General features: G+C 41.2%; 1 protein-coding gene across 1 annotated transcript in view; it reads right to left on the bottom strand.

Moving 5' to 3' along the window:
* KIAA0930 (KIAA0930 ortholog) overlaps window positions 1-21,227 on the bottom strand; it is a 129,965-nt gene continuing 108,738 nt past the window's right edge. Inside the window, exons 6-10 of the mRNA XM_053719038.1 lie at window positions 20,473-20,613; window positions 20,088-20,282; window positions 14,347-14,512; window positions 6,028-6,183; window positions 1-2,014 (exon numbers count right to left, since the gene is read on the bottom strand). Coding sequence (XP_053575013.1) covers window positions 1,974-2,014; window positions 6,028-6,183; window positions 14,347-14,512; window positions 20,088-20,282; window positions 20,473-20,613 — 699 coding nt within the window. The 3' untranslated portion in view covers window positions 1-1,973. The remainder of the gene's footprint in view (window positions 2,015-6,027; window positions 6,184-14,346; window positions 14,513-20,087; window positions 20,283-20,472; window positions 20,614-21,227) is intronic.

The raw sequence follows: 21,227 nt of genomic DNA, 5'->3' as shown, positions 1-21,227 counted from the left end.
TTTTCTGTGTTCTAATTTAATTATCAGTTAAATTAGTGTTAATAAAATGTATACTCACCAAATAAAAGCAAAAAGTAAAATCATCAATCACAGTTTTGAAAGTGAATACAATTTTTAGACACACTTGAAATTCGATTACATACGTTCTTACTGTTTTATCTACACGTTCGCAACTATAAAATAGTTAAATGGGTGATCAGAAAACAGTACAAATGCAAGTTTGGTTTTCGTAATTAGTTTTGAATAAATATATAAGACAGACACACGCACAGAAACCTCACAACTCGGACAGACAGAACAATCTGATTTTCTCAAGCAAATAATTGAACTGGGTAGAATCCCATTCTGTCTTCAAAAAACAGGCAGAAGAAAAATATAGAGCTTTTAAACTCTGAAAACTATATTATAAAGGGAAATGACATCACTGGCACTCACTGAGCATGCACTTATGCAGCAGTGATTGACGGGAGGTCAAGGCGCCAACCGAGGAGGTGAGTGGGAAAGTATTTTTAAGTCACATGTTCTGATCCCTATTGACGGCTTATTAAAAGCATACACATTTGATGTGATAAAAAAAGGGATTTAAAGAACTTTGTAACAACAAGGACTTTTGTGTAGTGCTGCAATAAATTAACATAGCAGCTGGATGTAAAAAATATTATGAATACATTAACACCAAGCATGCTGCAATTGTTTTTTCAATGGCCAAATTCCCTATCTGGCCTTATCAGGCCGATTAGGAACTGATTTGTGGCTTGTTTAAGCTGACACTTACAATTCTCAAAACTGGAAACCCCACAATTTTCAGAATGAAAGTACAGGAAAGTGGGGGAGATGAAATAGACCAGCATTATAAGCCAGCAAGTGTGTATAAACTTATTTTTTAAGAGAAACCGTGTTCATATTTGTTTTCATTGGTCATATATATTTGAAAGCATTTTTTTTAAACACTATAGTTTTTCAGGACTTGGAATTGCCATTAAACTCACAACAATCATAAGAAATTTGTTATTTTTACAAGTTTTAGATTATTCCTTAAAAAAAGCACAAAAAAAAGTGTATACTGCCTAAATAACCAATTTAAATGCATGATAGAAAATCTGGGGACTTCAACATCCCTTAAAGTTTAAACAAAATATCTTAATTACAGATTTTAAAAAAAAAATATCTGCAGGATGCTTTTAGCATTTTTTCCCCACGTTAAAACAAAATGCATGAAACACCGTCCATATAAAGCTGTGTAGAGAAATATGTTCTCCAATAATTAGTAAGAATAATGTTATAGACGGAAACATTTCTGTTCTGATTTGAAGCGATGTACAGTTTAAGCAGTGTTTAAGTTTTGGCATTTGCAGAAAATCAAGAAACAAAAAAAACAAAAAGTATACATCTGCCCCCTCCATATCTGAGAATAGCCAAAGGCTACCCAGCGCTGCAGGTTGGTCCTTTTACCACTGCAAAAATGATGCACATGTCAAAGCCTCTGGGCGTCAGAAGCAATTGGGACAACAACAGACAGTATGACATTATGAAATTCGTATGCTCTGAAATGAAAACGCTTTACAAAAGCATAGAAACATCCGCTGCTGACTTTGTTCCAATTGAGCTTGTAATTAGGTAAAGAAATTGTTTGTAAAGCGTGTGTTTTTTACGAATACAGCCCCTTTGTTAGAAAGTCCCCTTCCAAAACACTATACGGAGATGTAAAGAAGCATACGCCACAAGAAGGGTAAAAAGAGGCACTTTTTGATTGGCTGGTATTATTTTTAACCCCTTTGCTGCCACAGTGGCCTTCAATGCGTTGCATCGCAGGAATCTGCAGCCCCAGAGGCGATCTGTCTTTCGACTATTTGTTCTGTGCATTTATGCTCCTCGACACTAGGTGGTAGTGTTGTCCCATGAAGCCACTGCAGGTCTAATAGGCACTTTGGCAATGAAGATCCAGCTTCACAAGGCAGTGCCAGCTTACTCTGCTATGACATCAGGATCGGCTTCTGTCGCACCTCCAAAATATCTACAGAAACAGAGAAGATCAGCAAAAATATCACATGGTTTACTCACCAAGATACAGGATGTTGTGTAACCTACGTGAGGCTATAAATGCACCGACAAAGCAAGGGAACCAGACATCAAATCATAAAGTTACAGTCTATACAGGAAGAGAAGCCCTCCCTCTACAGCGCACACTACACAGGGTATGTTTGGATTTATGTGTCTAATGTATAGTAAAAAACAAATCAGGTGGTCTAAACGTGAAAAGGACATATTCATGATGTTATTTAATTTAAACCCTTCAGGAAGGGGGGAAATGTTGAAGATCGAAATGAAGTTCCGATATAATATAATGCAAGGCACGCCCCCTCAGGTCAGAGTTTCTATTGCCTTAAAGCAGGAGGGTGCAGTATGCCAAAAGAGTTCATGCTGTTAAAGCCCAGTGCTTTTAGGATGGCATGGAACGCCCGGCGTCTATGGGTTAAAAAAACTACATAGTACAAGGCATGTGCACACTCTTTAGCCTACGTCAGTATGCTCTCAGAGAGAATAAATAATAGTGAAAGCAAGAGAAAGGATACATTAGATAACAGAATTCTAAAGCTGTGTGTGCGCTATCCGAATCATTTTCATTCTGACATCCGTGATCATTACTGCAAGACGTGTGCATCTGCTGCATTAAAACCTGTGTGTCAATATATTGCGCAAGAATTGTACTTATGTCATGTTATAGGGACATAAAACCCTAAACGATTCCGATAGAGCATATCATTCTCTTGGTATCCTTTGTTGAAGTGCAGGTTCTGGAGCAACAATGCACTACTGGGATCTAGCTGAACGGATTAGGTGAGTCAAAAACAAGAGTCATATAACTTCAGCCACCAATCAGCAGCTAGCGCTCACTCCGAGTAGTGCATTGCTGCTACTGAGCCTAACTAGGTATGATTTTCAACAAAGGAAACTAAAAGAATGAAGCCAATTAGATAACAGAAGTTAAGTGGAAACTGTATGTTCTATCTGAATCATGGAAGTTTCATTTTGACTTGACTGTCCCTTTAAAGGGCTATGGGTATTTTAGGTTTCAAAGGACAAAGCATAATTAATTTTTTCACTATTTCACAAGTCCCAAAATCTTATATTATATATCATATACTATATGGCGAAAAGTATGTGAAAATCCCAACTATTTATTCAGTTGAGGTGTTTAAGCCACACCCATTGCCAATACAATTACAAAATACAGCCCATGGCTAAGAAATCTACATAGACAAACGCAATGAGTTGTACTGAATATCAGTGCCTGACCTAGGGCTGTCATCTTTAGTTCAGGCCAAACCAGAATACTCTTAATCTGTGCACTGGTTTTGCAGAATACACAATGGCAAATAAACACAAAATCTAACATAGATATTCACACTCACAAACACTCTCACACAAACAAAAAGACACTCATGCTCTCACACATGCTCACACACACACACTAACACACAAACTCTCTCTCTCACATACACATAAAAAAAGATATACACGCGCTCACACACACACTCATTCTTACACTCACACACAATCTCTCTCTCACATACACACACAAAAACACACACTCACACATACACTCTCACTCATTCTTACACTCTAACACACACATACACTCACACATACTCATACACACACAAAACGACACTCATGCTCTCATACATTAACATACACTCGCACATAAACTCTCTCACACACACAAAGACACACACACTAACACACACACACACACTCACACATACACTCTCACTCACTCATTCTTACACTGTAACACACACACACTCACAAAAACTCTCTCACACTCTCACTCACTCATTCTTACACTAACACACACATACACACACACACAACAACACTCATGCTCTCACACATTAACACACACACACTCACACATACACTCACAAACTTTCTCACACATACAAAAAGACATGCTCTCGCACACACTAACACATACACACACATTCTCTTTTACACACACTCTCATTCTTGCACTCTCACACACTAACACACATACACTCACACAAACTATCACACACACAAAAAGACACTCACGCTCTCACACACTAACACACATTCTCACTCACATACACACACACTCACTCTTTTACACACAGACTCACACACACAAAGACACTGACAAAGACACACACTCATGCCACAGCTAAGCATCATATAGGAGCAGTCACTCAGTAAGAAGAACGATACTAGTACAGTATTACAAGGAAGTGTATATTTACACCACATTCCCCACCAAAACCCAGACATTTACATGTACGGATCTAAATAAGCTTCAAACCCGGACACACAAATGGAAACCAGGACTGTCTTGATTATTGCCTGACAGGTGGCAACCCTAGCCTGACCTGACAAATGCTCTTTTGGGCAGGGGTCAAGTCGAGCGGGAACGCATGAGAACGGAGTTCTTGCACTATTTTTTTGCAGGAGGAACTAATTTCCCTTTGGACAGAGAACATAAATGCTTCAGTAAACACTGCTGCTGGTGGGAAGAGCTGGCTCACAGTCTGGTTAGAGGGATAGTGAGATGCTCTAGTAATGGGCAGTAACATTTCATACAATACACTAAAAGCAAGCTTGTCAGCGAGCCTGCTGTGTTATCACCCTGCACTGGGTGGAACACGTGATGCTTACATTTCTGTGTGGCTTGCTCTGGGGTTATTTACCTCCCCTCAGCAGAAATAGGACTTACTGCACCTTAAGCGGGTGAGACTCTGTGACAAAGGAGGAGTCTTAGGCCCAAAGCCAACCATTCAACGGTTTTAATTTGCTTTAATTAACCAAAGTATATAGATTATATACATATAAATACAGAGTGTGTGTGTGTGTATGTGTATATATATATATATATATATATATATATATATATATACAGTATATATATAAAAAAAATAAAACAATATTAATTGTGAGGGGGTGAAAGTCTTGGTGAGTTAACAAATCTATATTTCAGGATGAATAACATTTAGATCATAATGTATCTTAAATAGAAACTATCTTTAGATAGATTTGTTTCTTCAAAAAGCATTTTCTGAAGCATTTTAAATCCTATTTAAATAAAAAAAAAATGGTTTTAAAAAAAAGAAGTAAATAAACAAAAGAAAATTGAATTATAAATGTGTGTGTATATCTGTATCTATCTACCTATCTATCACGTCCCTTTAAATCTAAGGAGCAGCAATGCACTACTGGGAGCTAGCTGAACATACCCAGTAAGCCAATGACAAGAGGCATAGGTGTGTAGCCACCAATCACCAGCTTGCTCCCAGTAGTGCATTGCTGCTCCTGAGCCTACCTATGTATGATAGCATTAGAATAAAGTTAACTGCAAAGTCTCTTCAAATTACTCTATCTGAACCATGTGAGCTGAATTGCCACTTTGATGTCCCTTTAAACATGTTAATATTGCAATGTCACAATGTTTTTGTCCCTTTAAAGGGACATAAAATCCAAAAAAAATTTCCATCATTGAAATAGAACATATCATTTTAAACAACTTTCTGACTTACTTCTATTATCAACTTTTCTTGTTATGCTTTGTTGAAATGCAGGAAGTTAAGGAGCGTGCACGTGTCTGCGGCACTAGATGGCAGCAGTTTTACAATAATGCTATACATCATCAAGAGCACTAGATGGCAGCACTGTTTCCGGTCATGTAGTGTTCCAGACATGTGCACACTACCTACCTAGATATCTCTTCAACAAACAATAACGAGAACAAAGCAAAGTTGACAATAGAAGTAAACCTTTTTTAAAATAGTGCTCTTTGTCTGAATCATGAAAGAAAAAAATGTGGGTTTGATGTCCCTTTAAGTGTCACAGTTTCACTAGGAGAGAGTTAAACCAAGAACCTGATTTTTCATATTTCAGTGAGAACCTAAAACTATGTATTTTTTTTCCATGCAATTTCTAAAATCCACAGCACAGAGAAATCGGCACAATAACCTCTATAAACAGATGACGATCCGCGCATTCTGCTGTATTTACCTGACAATATGCGCTGCAGGGGCAAAGTGACGTAGGTGAGATGTGCATAGAGTAAAAAGTTCTCATCCGTTCTGTTCAGCTTTAGCCATGAACCAACCAGAGACCTCCCCGTTCCCGATAGGGAGCGCGATCTCATGTTTGTCGAATTATGCATATCTGTAGGGGGGACACATTTAGTAAATCAGATGGGATCTCACTGAACCAAAACACATATTATCATCATTTATTATTATGTTTATGATCAATTAAAAAGAGCAGACAAAAAAATAAAAAATAATATTATGACAATGATAACGTATAAAAAATAAAATATCAATATTAACCCCTTTGTGACTAGGGCTATTTTTACATTTCTGCTGTGTTTGTGTTTAGCTGTAATTTTGCTCATTTACTGTACCCACACATATTATATACCGTTTTTTGCCATTAAACAGACTTTCTAAAGATACCATAATTTTCATCATATCTTATAATTTACTATAAAAAAATAAAATATGATGAAAAAACGGAAAAACCCCCACACTTTTTCTAACTTTGACCCCCAAAATCTGTTACACATCTACAACCACCAAAAAAACTCCTATGCTAAATAGTTTCTAAATTTTGTCCTGAGTTTAGAAATACCCAATGTTTACATGTTCTTTGATTTTTTTTGCAAGTTATAGGGCAATAAGTACAAGTAGCACTTTGCTATTTCCAAACCATTTTTTTTTTTTCAAAATTAGCGATACATTGTAACACTGATATCTGTCAAGAATCCCTGAATAACCCTTCACATGTATATATTTTTTAAAAGAAGACAACCTAAGGTATTAAACATGGGGTATTTTGACTCTTTCCATGCAACCATTTTACCACCAATCTATGCCAAAGTTTGAAAGGAAAAAAAAAAAAAGTGGATTTTTGACAAAAACATAAATTATGCTTCCATCGAGGGGAGGAGAGTCCACGGCTTCATTCATTACTGTTGGGAATTAAGAACCTGGCCACCAGGAGGAGGCAAAGACACCCCAGCCAAAGGCTTAAATACCTCCCCCACTTCCCTTATCCCCCAGTCATTCTGCCGAGGGAACAAGGAACAGTAGGAGAAATATCAGGGTATAAATGGTGCCAGAAGATGAATTCAATTTAGGTCCGCCCATCGGAGACACGGGCGGGAGCAGTGGACTCTCCTCCCCTCAATGGAAATTAAATTATTAGTAAGCATAATTTATGTTTTAAATCTAAAGGGGAGGAGAGCCCACAGCTTCATTCATTACTGTTGGGAATCTATACCCAAGCTTTAGAGGACACTGAATGAAATTGGGAGAGAAAAAAAAATGCAGACCCTAATCTGAGGGCACCACAGCCTGCAAAACCTTTATCCCAAAAACAGCTTCTGCCAAAGCAAAAACATCAAATTTGTAAAACTTTGTAAAAGTGTGTAAGGAGGACCAGGTACATCTTGGAGAAAGGACAGAATCCTGGATACCTTCACCTTATGCCAAGGATATCCATGCTTCTCGTAGCCTGAAGACAGAACTTCAGGACACGAACCACATCCAGATTATCAAGTAACCTCTCCTTGGAAGAAGAAGGGTTAGGGCACAAAGAAGGAACCACTATTTCCTGATTGTTTTTACGGTTAGACACCACATTGGGAAGAAACCCCAAACCAGTGCGAAGCACCGCCTTATCCGCATGAAAAACCAGATAAGGAGGCTTACATTGCAAGGCAGCCAGTTCAGATACTCTGCGTTCCGATGCAATGGCCCACACGAAGAGAACATTCCAGGACAGAATCTTAATGTTAGTGGAATGCATAGGCTCAAACAGAACCCTCTGCAATACCTTAAGGACCAAGTTTAAGTTCCATGGGGGAGCAGACTGTCTAAAGACAGGCCTGATTTTAGACAGAGCCTGAACAAAAGATTGGATGCCAGGGAGCTCAGCAAGTCTCCTATGCAACAAGACTGATAATCCTGAAATCTGTCCCTTTAAGGAACTGGCGGCAAGACCCTTCTCCAAACCATCTTGGAGAAAGGACAGAACCCTGGATACCTTCACCTTATGCCAAGGATATTCATGCTTCTCACACCAGGACAAGTAAGTCCTCCACACCTTATGGTAGATGCGACGAGTGACTAGCTTCCTTGCCTGAATTAGACTATTGATCACACTTTCAGAAAAGCCTCAGAGAATCTAGTTTTGACGTTGAAAAGGGCCCTGTACCAGCAGATCCCTGCGACAGGGTAACCTCCACGGCGGAGAGGATGACATCACCACAAGATCCACAAACCACGTTCTCCAGCGGCCACGATGGAGCAATCAGAATGGCTGAAGCTCGCTCCTGTTTGATGCGTGCCACTACACGAGGTAGAAGTGGTAACAGTGGAAAAATGTAAGCTAGGCTGAATCCCTAAGGCACCGCCAAGGCATCTATCAGCTCTGCCTGAGGATCCAAGGACTTCGAACCGTACCGGAGTAGCTTGCAATTGAGTCTGGACGCCATGAGATCCATCTCCAGCGTCCCCTACCTGAGACAAATCTCTGCAAACACTTTGGGGTGAAGAGACCATTCCCCCCGGATGGAAGGATTGCCTGCTGAGAAAGTCCGCTTCCCAGTTGTCCACACCTGGAATGTGAATCGCTGAGAGCGAGCAGCTGTGGGCCTCCGCCCACTCCAAGATCCAAGACACTTTCCTCATGGCTAGGGAGCTTCTCGTACCCCCTAATGGTTGATGTAAGCCACCGAGCTAATGTTGTCGGTCTGGAATCTGATGAAGCTGAACGACCCCAGAGGTGGCCATGCCTTCAGAGCATTGTAGATTGCTCGGAGTTCCAGAATATTTATCGAAAGGAGAGACTCCTCCCAGGACCACTTTCCTTGTGCCATCCTGGCACCCCAAACAGCTCCCCATCCTGCCAGACTCACGTCCGTGGTCACAACCTCCCAGGACGGTCTCAAGAAGAATGTCCCCATGGACAGTTGCTCCTGACGGATCCACCAAGAGAGGGAAATCCGGGTCCAAGCATCCATGGATATCTGCTGTGACAGATCTGAATGATCGCCGTTCCACTGTCTCAACATGCACAATTGAAGAGGTCTGAGATGAAACCTGGCGAATGGGATGTCGTCTATGCTGGAGAGCATGAGTCCAGATAGGACCGAAAGGCAATGCCTCTGGATTTTGCCATCGCGAGTAGCGCCCCCCAGAACCTTCGTGAAGACTCTCAGGGCCGTCGCCAGACCAAAGGGAAGGGCCACAAACTGGTAGTGCTGGTCCAGAAACGCAAATCTTAGGAACTGGACGTGCCCTCCTTCTTTGGAACCACAAACCCTAGACCCCTCTCTGCTTGGGGTATGGTACGATAACAACTAGAGAAGAGAGATCTCTCACACATTCTAGAAAGGCTTCACTCTTTTCCGGTCTTGAAGACAGGTTTGACAGGAGGAATCTGCCCCTGGGCGGATGGGATCTGAACCCTATCCTGTAACCCTGGGCGACAAAGTCCAAAACCCAAGGATCCTGAACGTCCTGCAACCAGGCTTCTGAGAAGAGAGATAATCTGCCCCTTCATGCCGATTTTTATCTTGGCGGGCTTCTTGCTCTGCTTAGATTTGTTCCAAGAATGAGCCGGTTTCCAAGATCCCTTGGACTGGTCCGCTTTCGCGGCGGGCTGCTGGTGCTGGGCCTTGTCCGCATGAAAGGGACGAAAGGTAGATCCTTTAGGCTTAGCCTTCTTATCCTGCGGTAGGAAAGCGCCCTTGCCTCCCGTAACCGTGGATATGATCGAATCCAATCCTGGACTGAACAGAATCTTTCCTTGAAAAGGCAGAGACAACAGCCTCGACTTGGAGGTCATGTCCGCAGACCAAGACTTTAGCCACAGAGCCCTGCGAGCTAAAACGAAAAAACCTGACACCTTAGCGTTCAGGTGAATAACTTGCACATTGGCATCACATATGAAAGAATTGGCGATCTTCAGCGCCCTAATCTTATCCTGTATCTCGTTGATGGAAGTCTCCCCCTCAACCATTTCACACAGGGATTCACACCAATATGTGGCAGCTCCGGCGACCGTGGCTACGGCCGCTGCCGGCTAAAAAACAAACCCTGTGTGTTGAAACATTTTCCTTATGTTTTCCAACTTTTTATCCATGGGCTCTTCAAACGACAAACTATCCTCAAGGGGAATAGTTTTCCGCTTCGCTAGCGTGGAGATAGCACCATCCACCTTAGGGACAGTATCCCACAGCTTAAGCTGAGAGTCTGGAACGGGGAACAGTCTCTTAAAGGAAGAAGGGGAAAAGGAACCTAATCAATCCCATTCATTCTTAATGTTTGCCATCTTAACAGGAACCGGGAAGGACTGAGGCACCACCCTGTCCTCATATACCTTATCAAGCTTAGGAATCACAGGTTCCTCTGGGAATTTTGGTTCCGGAAATTCCAGGGTAGCAAGCACTTGTTTCAGCAAAAAGCGCAAATTTTCCATCCTAAACCTAAAGTCAGACTCCTCCGCAGCCGGAGGTTTAGAGGACACGGACTCTGACCCAGAAGGGGCCTCTTCTGAAGAATTGGAGTGGGCCTCGCCATCGTATAACGCCTCAGATATTTCCACAGACGTAGACAACCACTGGGCCGGGCCGCCATGATACGCCCTATGCTTGCGCTTAGTAGAACGTGGTACTGCATGGATCACTTTCGATACCGCCGTTTGCAGTTGATCAGCAAAATCTGACGGCCAACGAATCTGTCCCGCAGGAGTAATGGTTGGACCCTGGGGCGCTGCTTGTGCAATTGGAGATGGATGCAGGGAACGCACCTCACGGGACGGGGAACCCTCAGAGGTGGACGGCTCAGTAGTACTAGACATCCGTTTGCTTTTAGATGTCGTAACTTTATTAAGGCATGTGGAACATAGTTGAGCAGGCTGATCTACCAGAACCTCCTCACAATAAACACAGGAATGTGGCCTTGTTAAAGAGGGAGAACCCTCTAACGCGTCAGAGTCCTCCGTAGCTTGCGCTGTTATTACGGACTAGATTAACTTAATAAATAGACACCTTTATAACCTCCAATGGCCGGGCACTCCCCACCTCCTATGATCCGGACTACAGAAACCGCTTTGTCTCCTGCGCCACTGATCAACAGAGGAAGAGAGATAGCCACACCCGGTCACATGGAATGCCCGGCAGGACTGTCCCTGCCTAAGGAGAAAACGCGTCCAAAAAAGGCAGCGCCATACTCCTGTAAGTCACCTGAAAGTTCCACACATTGCCAGAGCCTCATCTCGCACATAACGCCGCAATGACACAATAAACAATATCATGTATAAACCCCCCTGTTCAATAATCCCCTTTACAGGAATATTAACCCTTGATTCTTAAAAGATAAAAGGCGTCACACTGTGACCCTGTCTTCCGTGTTCTCATTATGTAATAAAAAATTCAACGATCTTACCAGAATCTACGCCATGAAACAGGAACACGGCCCTTCAAGTGTGACAGGTTAGTAGCCTCGCTCCTGAGATGGACAGGAGTGTAAAAAGCAGGCAGCGAAACTCGTCAACGCTGATTGCTTATGGGGCTGTTAATATGAGTAGGGATGGTTTAGCCGAAAGACTCTCCCTGCATCTCCGGACTCTAACTTTTGCCAAGGCTCTCACTGAGAGGATGACAGGACTACTTAAAACTCCAGTCCCAATGTGAAGAGTACTACCCTCCATAAGAGACTATTCCGATCTTCGGCACTTCTCTTCTCATGACTGGGGGATGAGGGAAGTGGGGGAGGTATTTAAGCCTTTGGCTGGGGTGTCTTTGCCTCCTCCTGGTGGCCAGGTTCTTAATTCCCAACAGCAATGAATGAAGCCGTGGACTCTCCTCCCCTTAAGATGGAAATAGCAATTTAAGAATATATTTACAGAGAACATTAAGGGTTACTGCCAAAAAACACCCCAATATGTCTTCAGCAGCATCTCCTGAGTACAGTGATACCACCCATGTATAGGTGTGTCGGGTTCTCTGGGGGCTAAAAAGCCTTATTTTTAGGGGCGCATTCCAGTTTTTCTGTCATCATGCACCCATGTCCTATTTGGGGCATTTCTTAAGCCGGCCAATGTAATTTACCCCAATCAAACCATATATTTTTGAAAAGTAGACACCTTAGGGTATTTGAAATGGTGGTATTTTAACACTTCCCATGCACTAATTCAACCACCAGTCTTTGTCAAACTTTAGGGTAGTAATTTTTTTGTGTTATTTTTCTCACACGTAATTCAGGTATGGATTCTCAGTTCCTGTTATGTGTTACTGACAAAAAACACCTCAATATGTGTTCAACAACATCTCCTGAGTACAGTGATACCACCCATGAATAGGTTTGTCAGGTTCTCAGGGGGCTAAAAGGCTTTATTTTTAGGGGGCGCATTCCAGTTTTCCAACTTGGAATTTTCACATCTCTCATCATGCACCCATGTCCTATTTGGGACATTTCTGAAGCCGGCCAATGTAATTTACCCCCATCAAACCCTATATTTTTGAAAAATAGACACCCTAGGGTATTTGAAATGCTGGTATTTTAACACTTTCCATGCAATAATTCAACCACCAGTCTTGGTCAAACTATTGGGCAGTCATTTCTTTGTGTTATTTTTGACACACATTGTACTTTAGGCATGGATTCTCAGCTCCATTTATGTGTTATTGCCAAATAAGACCCCAATATGTGTTCACCAACATCTCCTGAGTACAGTGATACCACCTATGCATAGGTTTGTTGGCTTGTTTAGGGGGTGCAATGCCAAATGTCTGACGTGTTTGTGATTTTTTTTCACATTTAACATATAATCTTTGTCTATCGTCTTTTTGGGGGCCTTTTTACATACCCCAAATTATTTGCTTGCCATGAATGTGCATATATTTGAAAAGTTGACACACCAAGGTATTGTATATGGAGTGCTTTGATGCAACCCTTTTAGCCCAAAAAAATTGGAGAAAGTGTATGGTGGTAATTTTTCAATTTTCATTTTTACACACACATTGCTTTTTGACCATGATTTAGGAGCGCTTGTTGTAAGTTATTGCAAGAAAACACTCCAGGTTGTTTACTGCTGCAAGACCTCCTGGGTACACCTACGCCCACCATGCATAGGTTTGACAGGGGTTTTGGTAAAATACAGCACCAATTTTAGAACTTATAAAAAATAGAACAGTGAAATGTAAAACTCTGGCACAGTAAAAGTAAAAAACAAAAACAAACAAATTCAGTAATAGTAAACATAAGCAAACCCCCGCCCAAAAAAAACATAATGGCAAATGTAATTTTTTTTTTTTAAATTTACCAGTGTTTGATACCTCTTGAAGCAGTCCCCAATGCAGAGTCCAGGCTGTCCTGGGCAATCAGGACAGTAAAAGGTGGTGTCCCTTCTCTGCCCCCTCTTGGTACAGACTCTGCATTTTTTTTTAGGTTTAAAAATAAAATGGGTAGCCCCAACTCTGCTATCTCCCATCACCGCGCCGGGGAGCAGGTGCATCTTGGTACAAAATCCCCGAAATGATCTGGAGCTGAAACTGTAAAAAAGTCAGTTTCATTCCGGGGTTTGCTTTTTTGAACAACAAAAAAGCGTTGTGGTTCACAATCTGCATTAAGTAAATTGCAACCTTTTTTTACCAGGTCGTTGTCCACCGCATAATTAGGTAGGGCTGCAGTAGCTGATCTGCCAGATCAACCCCCCATTTGCCGGTTATAAGCCTTGATGCACACTGGCTTCCTTATGCTCTCAGCTCTGCCATGTACAGGAACCTTCACAGTCCTCTCATTGTGGATGGTGGTAAGAAGGTACACATCCTTCTTGTCTCTGTACTTAACTGCCAACAGCTCCTCTTGGCGCAGAGCTGAGGTCTCCCCCCTTTGTAGCCGGATGCGTGCAAGTTGTCCTAGGAAATCTGCGTGGTTCTTTTTAATTGTACCGCAAGCTACTGTATCAAAGTAATACAGTAGACTGAACAAAAGGACACTTGTATAAAAATTATCTAAATACAAGTGGTACCCTTTGTTCATAAGGGGTAATATCAGGTCCCAGACAATCTTGCCAGTGGTTCCCATATGTTCTGGGCAACATGGAGGTTCAAGGTGGCTATTCTTTCCCTCATACACCCGGAAGGCCTGAATATAGCCAGCCTCGCTCTCACAGAGCTTATACACCTTTACTCCATATCTGGAGCGCTTGGAAGCAATATACTGCTTGAATCCCAGCCTTCCCTTATACTTCATCAGGGATTCATCCACACATATATTCCTTCCAATAACATATATATGTGTGTGTGTATTTTACCTCCACCTTCATCACTGTCTCTGAAGAACTCCTCGCTGTCATTAGCCGAATGGGACTTCTTCATTTCAGCTATTCGATTCCGAGGTACTTTCCTTTTCAGGGACGGGGAAAAGAAAGATGGCCGGTTGTTACGTTCCGGAGTTGGAGGAGTGCTGAAGGATGTAACCTGAAGTGACATAAAACGTTTATCACTTCAGATTGAGCATGGCTACCATAAACATTTACAAGGTCTTAGCATTCAAAATACAACATATTTTAACATAATGGCACATCATAAAAGGGCGGCATCAGCTATCTATCATACTGATCATTGTTATTATTATCATTTATTTGTAGAACGCCAACAGATTCCACAGTGCTATAAATGAAGGTATAATAAACAAAAGCAATGAAGGTATAATAAACAAAAGCACTTAAGAGGCAGATTATAGACCAAATGAGAGGGTAGAGAGACAAGAGTTGCCAACTGTTGCCAAATGAAGGTGACCTACAGGGCACCTGGGCTCATAAGCTTACATGACAGGAGGGTTCAATGAGATGACAAAAGAAAACAAGGAACTGAGGTAAGAAAGTTTAGCATACATTGTATTCATCCCTGAACTGTAGAGTCTTTAATGAAGGCTTGAAACTTTGAAAACTAAGGGGGAGTCTTGTGGCGAGAGGCAGAAGGGAATTCCACAAGATAGGGGCCATTGTGGACAAGTCCTGTAGATGGGAGGTAACAAGATAGGAAGAGAGATGAAAGCCATGAGCATTGTGAAGGGTATGGGAGGAAGAGTATCTGGAGACAAGGTAAGAGACATGGGGTAGCAGTGTTATTGAGAGCCTTGAATATTAGGGTCATGATTTTTTGTTTTATTCAGAAGTTATAGGAAGTCAGTGAAGGGACTGGCAGAGAGGCGCACCAGATGAGAAGCGACATGTAAGGAAGATCATTATGGCTTGTAATGGAGATTAATGGCAGCTAGGGAGGCCAGAGAGGAGAGGATGGAGTTGCAATAGTCAATGTATTAAATGATTAGAGAGTGGATTCAAATCTTAGCTGTGCCTTGTGTGAATAAGTAGCAGGGGCATTGGCCAACAAATGGATGTGAGTAGTGAATGAAAGATTGAGTGTGACCCCAAGACGTCGGCCATGAGGGGTTGGGGTAATTATGTCATTAACAGTTGGGGGGTTGGGATTTTGGAAGAAGGGGGTAAATTAAGGAGTGCAGTTTTAGAGACATTTAGCTTAAGGTAGTGAAAGGACATCCAGGCTGAAATATTAGAAAGATGGTTAGTGACATGAGTTAGCGAGGTAGGAGATAGGTCATCAGAATACAAATGATACTGAAACCAGTGGGAGCTAAGGATGAAGTACAGATTGAGAAGAGAAGGGGACTAAGTATCCCAAAAGAAAGTGGTAAAGCGGCAGATAATGAGCTAGAGAAAGATACACTAAAGCTAAGTAAGTTACGGCTAGATTACGAGTTTTGCGTTATGAGAAAAAAGCAGTGTTAAGCCTGATAACGTTGCTTTTTTTTACTACCGCTGGTATTACGATCTTGCAGATTTAGGGGCACTGCACACTTTTTTGGCCTTACCGCAAATTGCCTAAAGTCTTTTTTCTAAGGGACGTCCATAGCGCCGGTATTACGAGTTTGTCCTGGGAGGCCAAAAAGTGAGCGGTACACCCTATCCCGTCAAGATTCGTAATACATTTTAAAGTCAGTAGTTATGAGTTTTACACTACAAAGCCGTAGCATAAGCTCATAACTAAAGTGCCAAAAAGTACACTAACACCCATAAACTACCTATTAACCCCTAAACCGAGGCCCTCCCGCATCGCAAACACTAAAATAAATTTATTAACCCCTAATCTGCCGCTCCCGACATCGACGCAACTAGAACATATTAACCCCTAAACTGCCGCACTCCCGCCTCGCAAACACTAGTTAAATATTATTAACAAAGAAAAAACAGGACTAATGGCACTACTATGTAGATACACCTAGGATTCCCTGTGAAAGATAATTATATAAACTTAAAAATAATGAACAGAGTGAGGTGCTGTGTACTTTTTTATTCTGAAAAGGAAAAAAGGGATTTCAATTCTAGGATTGAGAAATATTATTAACCCCTAATCTTCCGCCCCAACGTTGCTGCCACTATAATAAACATATTAACCCCTAAACCGCCACACTCCCGCCTCGCAAACACTAGTTAAATATTATTAACCCCTAATCTGACGTCCCTAACATCGCCGCCACCTATCTACATTTATAGAAAATAAAAAACAAATTACAAGATCTTCAAACTAATTACACCTAATCTAATAGCCCTATCAAAATAAAAAAAGCCCAGCCAAAATAAAAAAAAAACCTAGCCTAAACTAAACTACCAATAGCCCTTAAAAGGGTCTTTTGCGGGGCATTGCCCCAAAGAAATCAGCTCTTTTACCTGCAAAAAAAATACAAACAACCCTCCCAACAGTAAAACCCAATCAGCTAATAGAATGCGAGCTCAATCCTATTGGCTGACTGGATCAGCCAATAGGATTGATGTTCAATCCTATTGGCTGATTGCATCAGCCAATATGATTTTTTCTACCTTAATTCCAATTGGCTGATAGAATTCTATCAGCCAATCGGAATCTAAGGGACGCCATCTTGGATGACGTCATTTAAAGGAACCTTCATTCAGCAAGAAGACGACGAAGGAAGAGGATGCTCCACGCCGTATGTCTTGAAGATGGAGCCGCTCCGCGTCGGAAGGATGAAGATAGAAGATGCCATCTGGGTGAAGACTTCTGCCCGTCTGGAGGACCACTTCTGCCGGCTTCGTTGAAGAGATCTTGCCACTTGGATGAAGACTTCTCCCGGATTCGTTGAGGATGGATGTCGGCTCTTCAAAACTGTAAGTGGATCTTCACGGGGTTAGTGTTAGGTTTTTTAAGGGTGTATTGGGTGTGTTTTATTTTTAGATTAGGGGTTTGGGCTGCAATAGAGCTAAATGCCCTTTTAAGGGCAATGCCTATCCAAATGCCCTTTTCAGGGCAATGGGAGCTTAGGTTTTTTTAGTTAGGGTTTTAATTGGGGGGCTGGTTGTGTGGGTGGTGGGTTTTACTGTTGGGGGGGTTGTTTGTATTTTTTTTTTTTTACAGGTAAAATAGCTTATTTCTTTGGAGCAATGCACTGCAAAAGGCCCTTTTAAGGGCTATTGGTAGTTTATTTTGATTAGATTAGGTGTAATTAGTTTAAAGATCTTGTAATTTGTTTTTTATTTTCTGTAATTTAGTGTTTGTTTTTTTGGTAATTTAGCTAATTGTATTGAATGTACTTAATTGTATTTAATTTAGGGAATTTATTTAATTGTAGGGTTAGGTTGGGTGTTAGTGTAAGGCAGGTTAGGTTTTATTTTACAGGTAAATTTGTATTTATTTTAGCTAGGTAGTTAGTAAATAGTTAATAACTATTTACTAACTATTCTACCTAGTTAAAATAAATACAAACTTGCCTGTAAAAAAAAACAAAAACCTAAGATAGATACAATGTAACTATTAGTTATATTGTAGCTAGCTTAGGGTTTATTTTACAGGAAAGTATTTAGTTTTAAATAGGAATTATTTAATTATAAATTGTAGGTTTTATTTATATTTATTTTAATTATATTTAAGTTAGGGGGTGTTAGGGTTAGACTTAGGTTTAGGGGTTAATAAATTTAATATAGTGGCGGCGGCGGCGACGTTAGGGACGGCAGATTAGGGGTTAATATTTAACTAGTGTTTGCAAGGCGGGAGTGTGGTGGTTTAGGGGTTAATATGTTTATTATAGTGGCTGCAATGTTGGGGCGGAAGATTAGGGGTTAATAAATGTAGGTAGGTTACGGCGACATTGGGGGCGGGAGATTAGGGGTTAATAAATATAATGTAGGTGTCGGCGATGTTGGGAGCAGCAGCTTAGGGGTTAATAAGTATAATGTAGGTTGCGGCGATGTCGGGGGCGGCGGATTAGGGGTGTTTAGACTCGGGATACATGTTAGGGTGTTAGGTGTAAACATAAATTTTGTTTCCCCATAGGAATCAATGGGGCTGCGTTACGGAGCTTTATGCTGCTTTTTTGCAGGTGTTAGGCTTTTTTTCAGCCGGCTCTCCTCATTGATGTCTATGGGGAAATCGTGCACGAGAATGTACAACCAGCTAACCGCTGACTTAAGCAGCGCTGGTATTGGAGTGCGGTATGGAGCACAATTTTCTACGCTCACTTTTTGTCTTTTAACGCCGGGTTTGGAAAAAGCTGCAATACCAGCGCTGTAGTAAAGTGAGCAGTGACAATAACGTACAAGTTAGCACCGCACCCCTCATAATGCAAAACTCGTACTCTAGCCAAAAGTTAGGAGAAGAACTACCAGAGGGCTGTGTCACAAATGCCAAAGGACTGGATGGATTGCACAAGAGAGGATGGTCAATAATATCAAAGGCTGCAGACAGACCCAGAAGGATTAAAGGGACATAAAAAAAACATTTTTCTTTCATGATTCAGATAGAACATTTTTAAACAATTTTAAACAACTTTCCAGTTTACTTCTATTATCAATTTTTTTTTTATTCTCTTGGTATGCTTTGTTGAAGGCGCAGCAATGCATTTCTGGTTGCTAACTGAACACATGGGTGAGCCAATGACAATCTGTATATATATGCAGCCACCAATCAGCAGCTAGAACCTAGGTTCTTTGCTGCTTCCGAGCTTACCTAGATAAACCTGTTATGCTCTGTCTAAATCATGAATGTCTAATTATGACTTAACTGTCCCTTTAACAGTGAGAAGTGGCTTTAATGATTGCTGTCTCTCTGGGGGGCAAAATTCATATTGCAATGGATGACGGAGGGAGTTTGGTATGAGGAAATGTGATGCACATACAGTATATATATATTATTGTGGGTAAAGCCGGATATTGGGTAAACCTAGGATTACCTGGGTAAAATGGAAGAGGGAAATATACCAGTGCTGATAGAGACATTGAAGATATATGTGAGGATTGGAGTAAGGAGAGCGGAGGTCAGTAGTTGTGAGGGGATAGGATCGAGGGGACAGGTAGTGAGGTGCGAGGATAATACAAGGGCAGAAACTTCATCCTCAATAACAGGAGCAAAACTTCTGAAATTGTTGCTGTGTGGTTTTTGGATGTTTGTGAACAGCTGAGGGGCTGAAGATTGGTTGTGTGTTAAGAGAATATTTCATTTCTGATTAAATGTATTTTGAAAGAAAGAGCAGAGATAATAGTAAGGAAGTAATCCTGCCTGGAGAGGTTAAGGGCAGAATAGTAGGGGAGCAAGATAAACTGACACAGGCAGCGCATCAGAGGCCTATGCCAGCGCTGAGGACGAGTGCACGATTGTGAGCTATGGTAGGAGGGGCCAAATTGTCAACGACTGATGTAAGAGTTAAGTTGTAGCGATAGATTGGTCAGGGCTAGAAATGGAGGAGAAGAAAGTGAGCAGAGGTCATCATAAAGATTTAACTAAATAACAAATATAACAAGAATATTTCATAAAACTGAGTGGAAATGTACTGATACCCTGAATTATGTGATGTTATTTATAACACCCCTTCAGAAGGCTGTAACCCAATTGTCATGAGATTTATTATCTCTGAAAAGCTCTTATGTTGTGACTTCAGTTCTGTGCATTCATGGAATTCTGATTTTCTTAAGGCTTAATGTGGTGTTCCCGCATGACAAATGAACAAGTGCGAGGAACTTACTCTTTCATGCATGGGTGACCCAGGGTTGGAGTCGACATCTGTACCGTAGGGAGAGGTATCACCGGTTGAGACCCGACTCACTGCCATTTCTGCATGGCCTTTCCCTTGAGGACCCTTCATACGGACAAACTCCATGTTGTTATACTTGTATAACCCAAACGACATCTTCTGAGCCATCTTTGCCGCCACACTGACCTGTGTATATATGAGAGAGAAAGTTCTATGCTCAATTTACTTTATATTTACCACTCTCCTACTAATGTTATGTAACTCCAACTCTTATCAATGGCTACATAGGTTTGTAATTCAATGACCGATGTAAGAGTTGAGTTGTAGCGATAGATTGGCTATAACTCCAACTCCCTGATTGGGCGGCCATTCTTACCCTATTGTCATACACTTTTTTGAGTGCTTCATAGCGGATTGAGCCCTGGAAGATTACTCCTTGAAACATATTTGTTTTGTCAGTGGCTACAAGTTCAACACAAACCATTTCTCCTTCACCTACAGTCATGTCGCTAAACACCTGGAAGAAGAGAGAAGAAGCCATTAGGGCAGAGAGCTAAGTGGAGTATCACTCAGCATTCAGTTGTTCATAAAGCGATAATAGACTAGGAATTAATTCCGTAATGTGCCCGTGTCTGTGGCAAAAAACAAGGCATTTTATTGTGATAGAAACAAGGAAATCATTTTTTAACACACAAGGGATATTAAACCCATTTTTTTTTATTTCATGATTCAGCTAGAGCAGCAATTTTAAGCAACTTTCTAATTTACTCCTATTAACAATTTTTCTTTTTTCTCTTGGTATCTTTATTTAAAAAGCAGGAATGTAAGCTTAAGAGCCAGCCCATTTTTGGCTCAGCACCTGGGTAGTGCTTGCTGATTTGTGGCCACCTGTAGCCCAGGTAATGGGCTGGCTCTGAAGTTTGCATTCCTGATTTTTCAGGCTCTGAATCATGAAAGAAAAAAAAATGAGGTTTCATATCCCTTTAAGTTATTACATCTTATTTAAATATACATGAAGGAGGCATTCTGTGACAGTGTCTTACTTTGATAGAATGTATTAAAAAATTAAATAATTAAAAAAAACAAAATGTATGCTTACCTGATAAATTTCTTTCTTTCCAGACATGGAGA

The sequence above is a fragment of the Bombina bombina genome, chromosome 6, assembly GCF_027579735.1.
Source record: "Bombina bombina isolate aBomBom1 chromosome 6, aBomBom1.pri, whole genome shotgun sequence".
NCBI classification, from domain to species: Eukaryota; Metazoa; Chordata; class Amphibia; order Anura; family Bombinatoridae; genus Bombina; species Bombina bombina.
The sequence above is the reverse complement of the archived record's forward strand: the minus strand, read 5'-3'. Positions and strand labels throughout refer to the sequence as shown.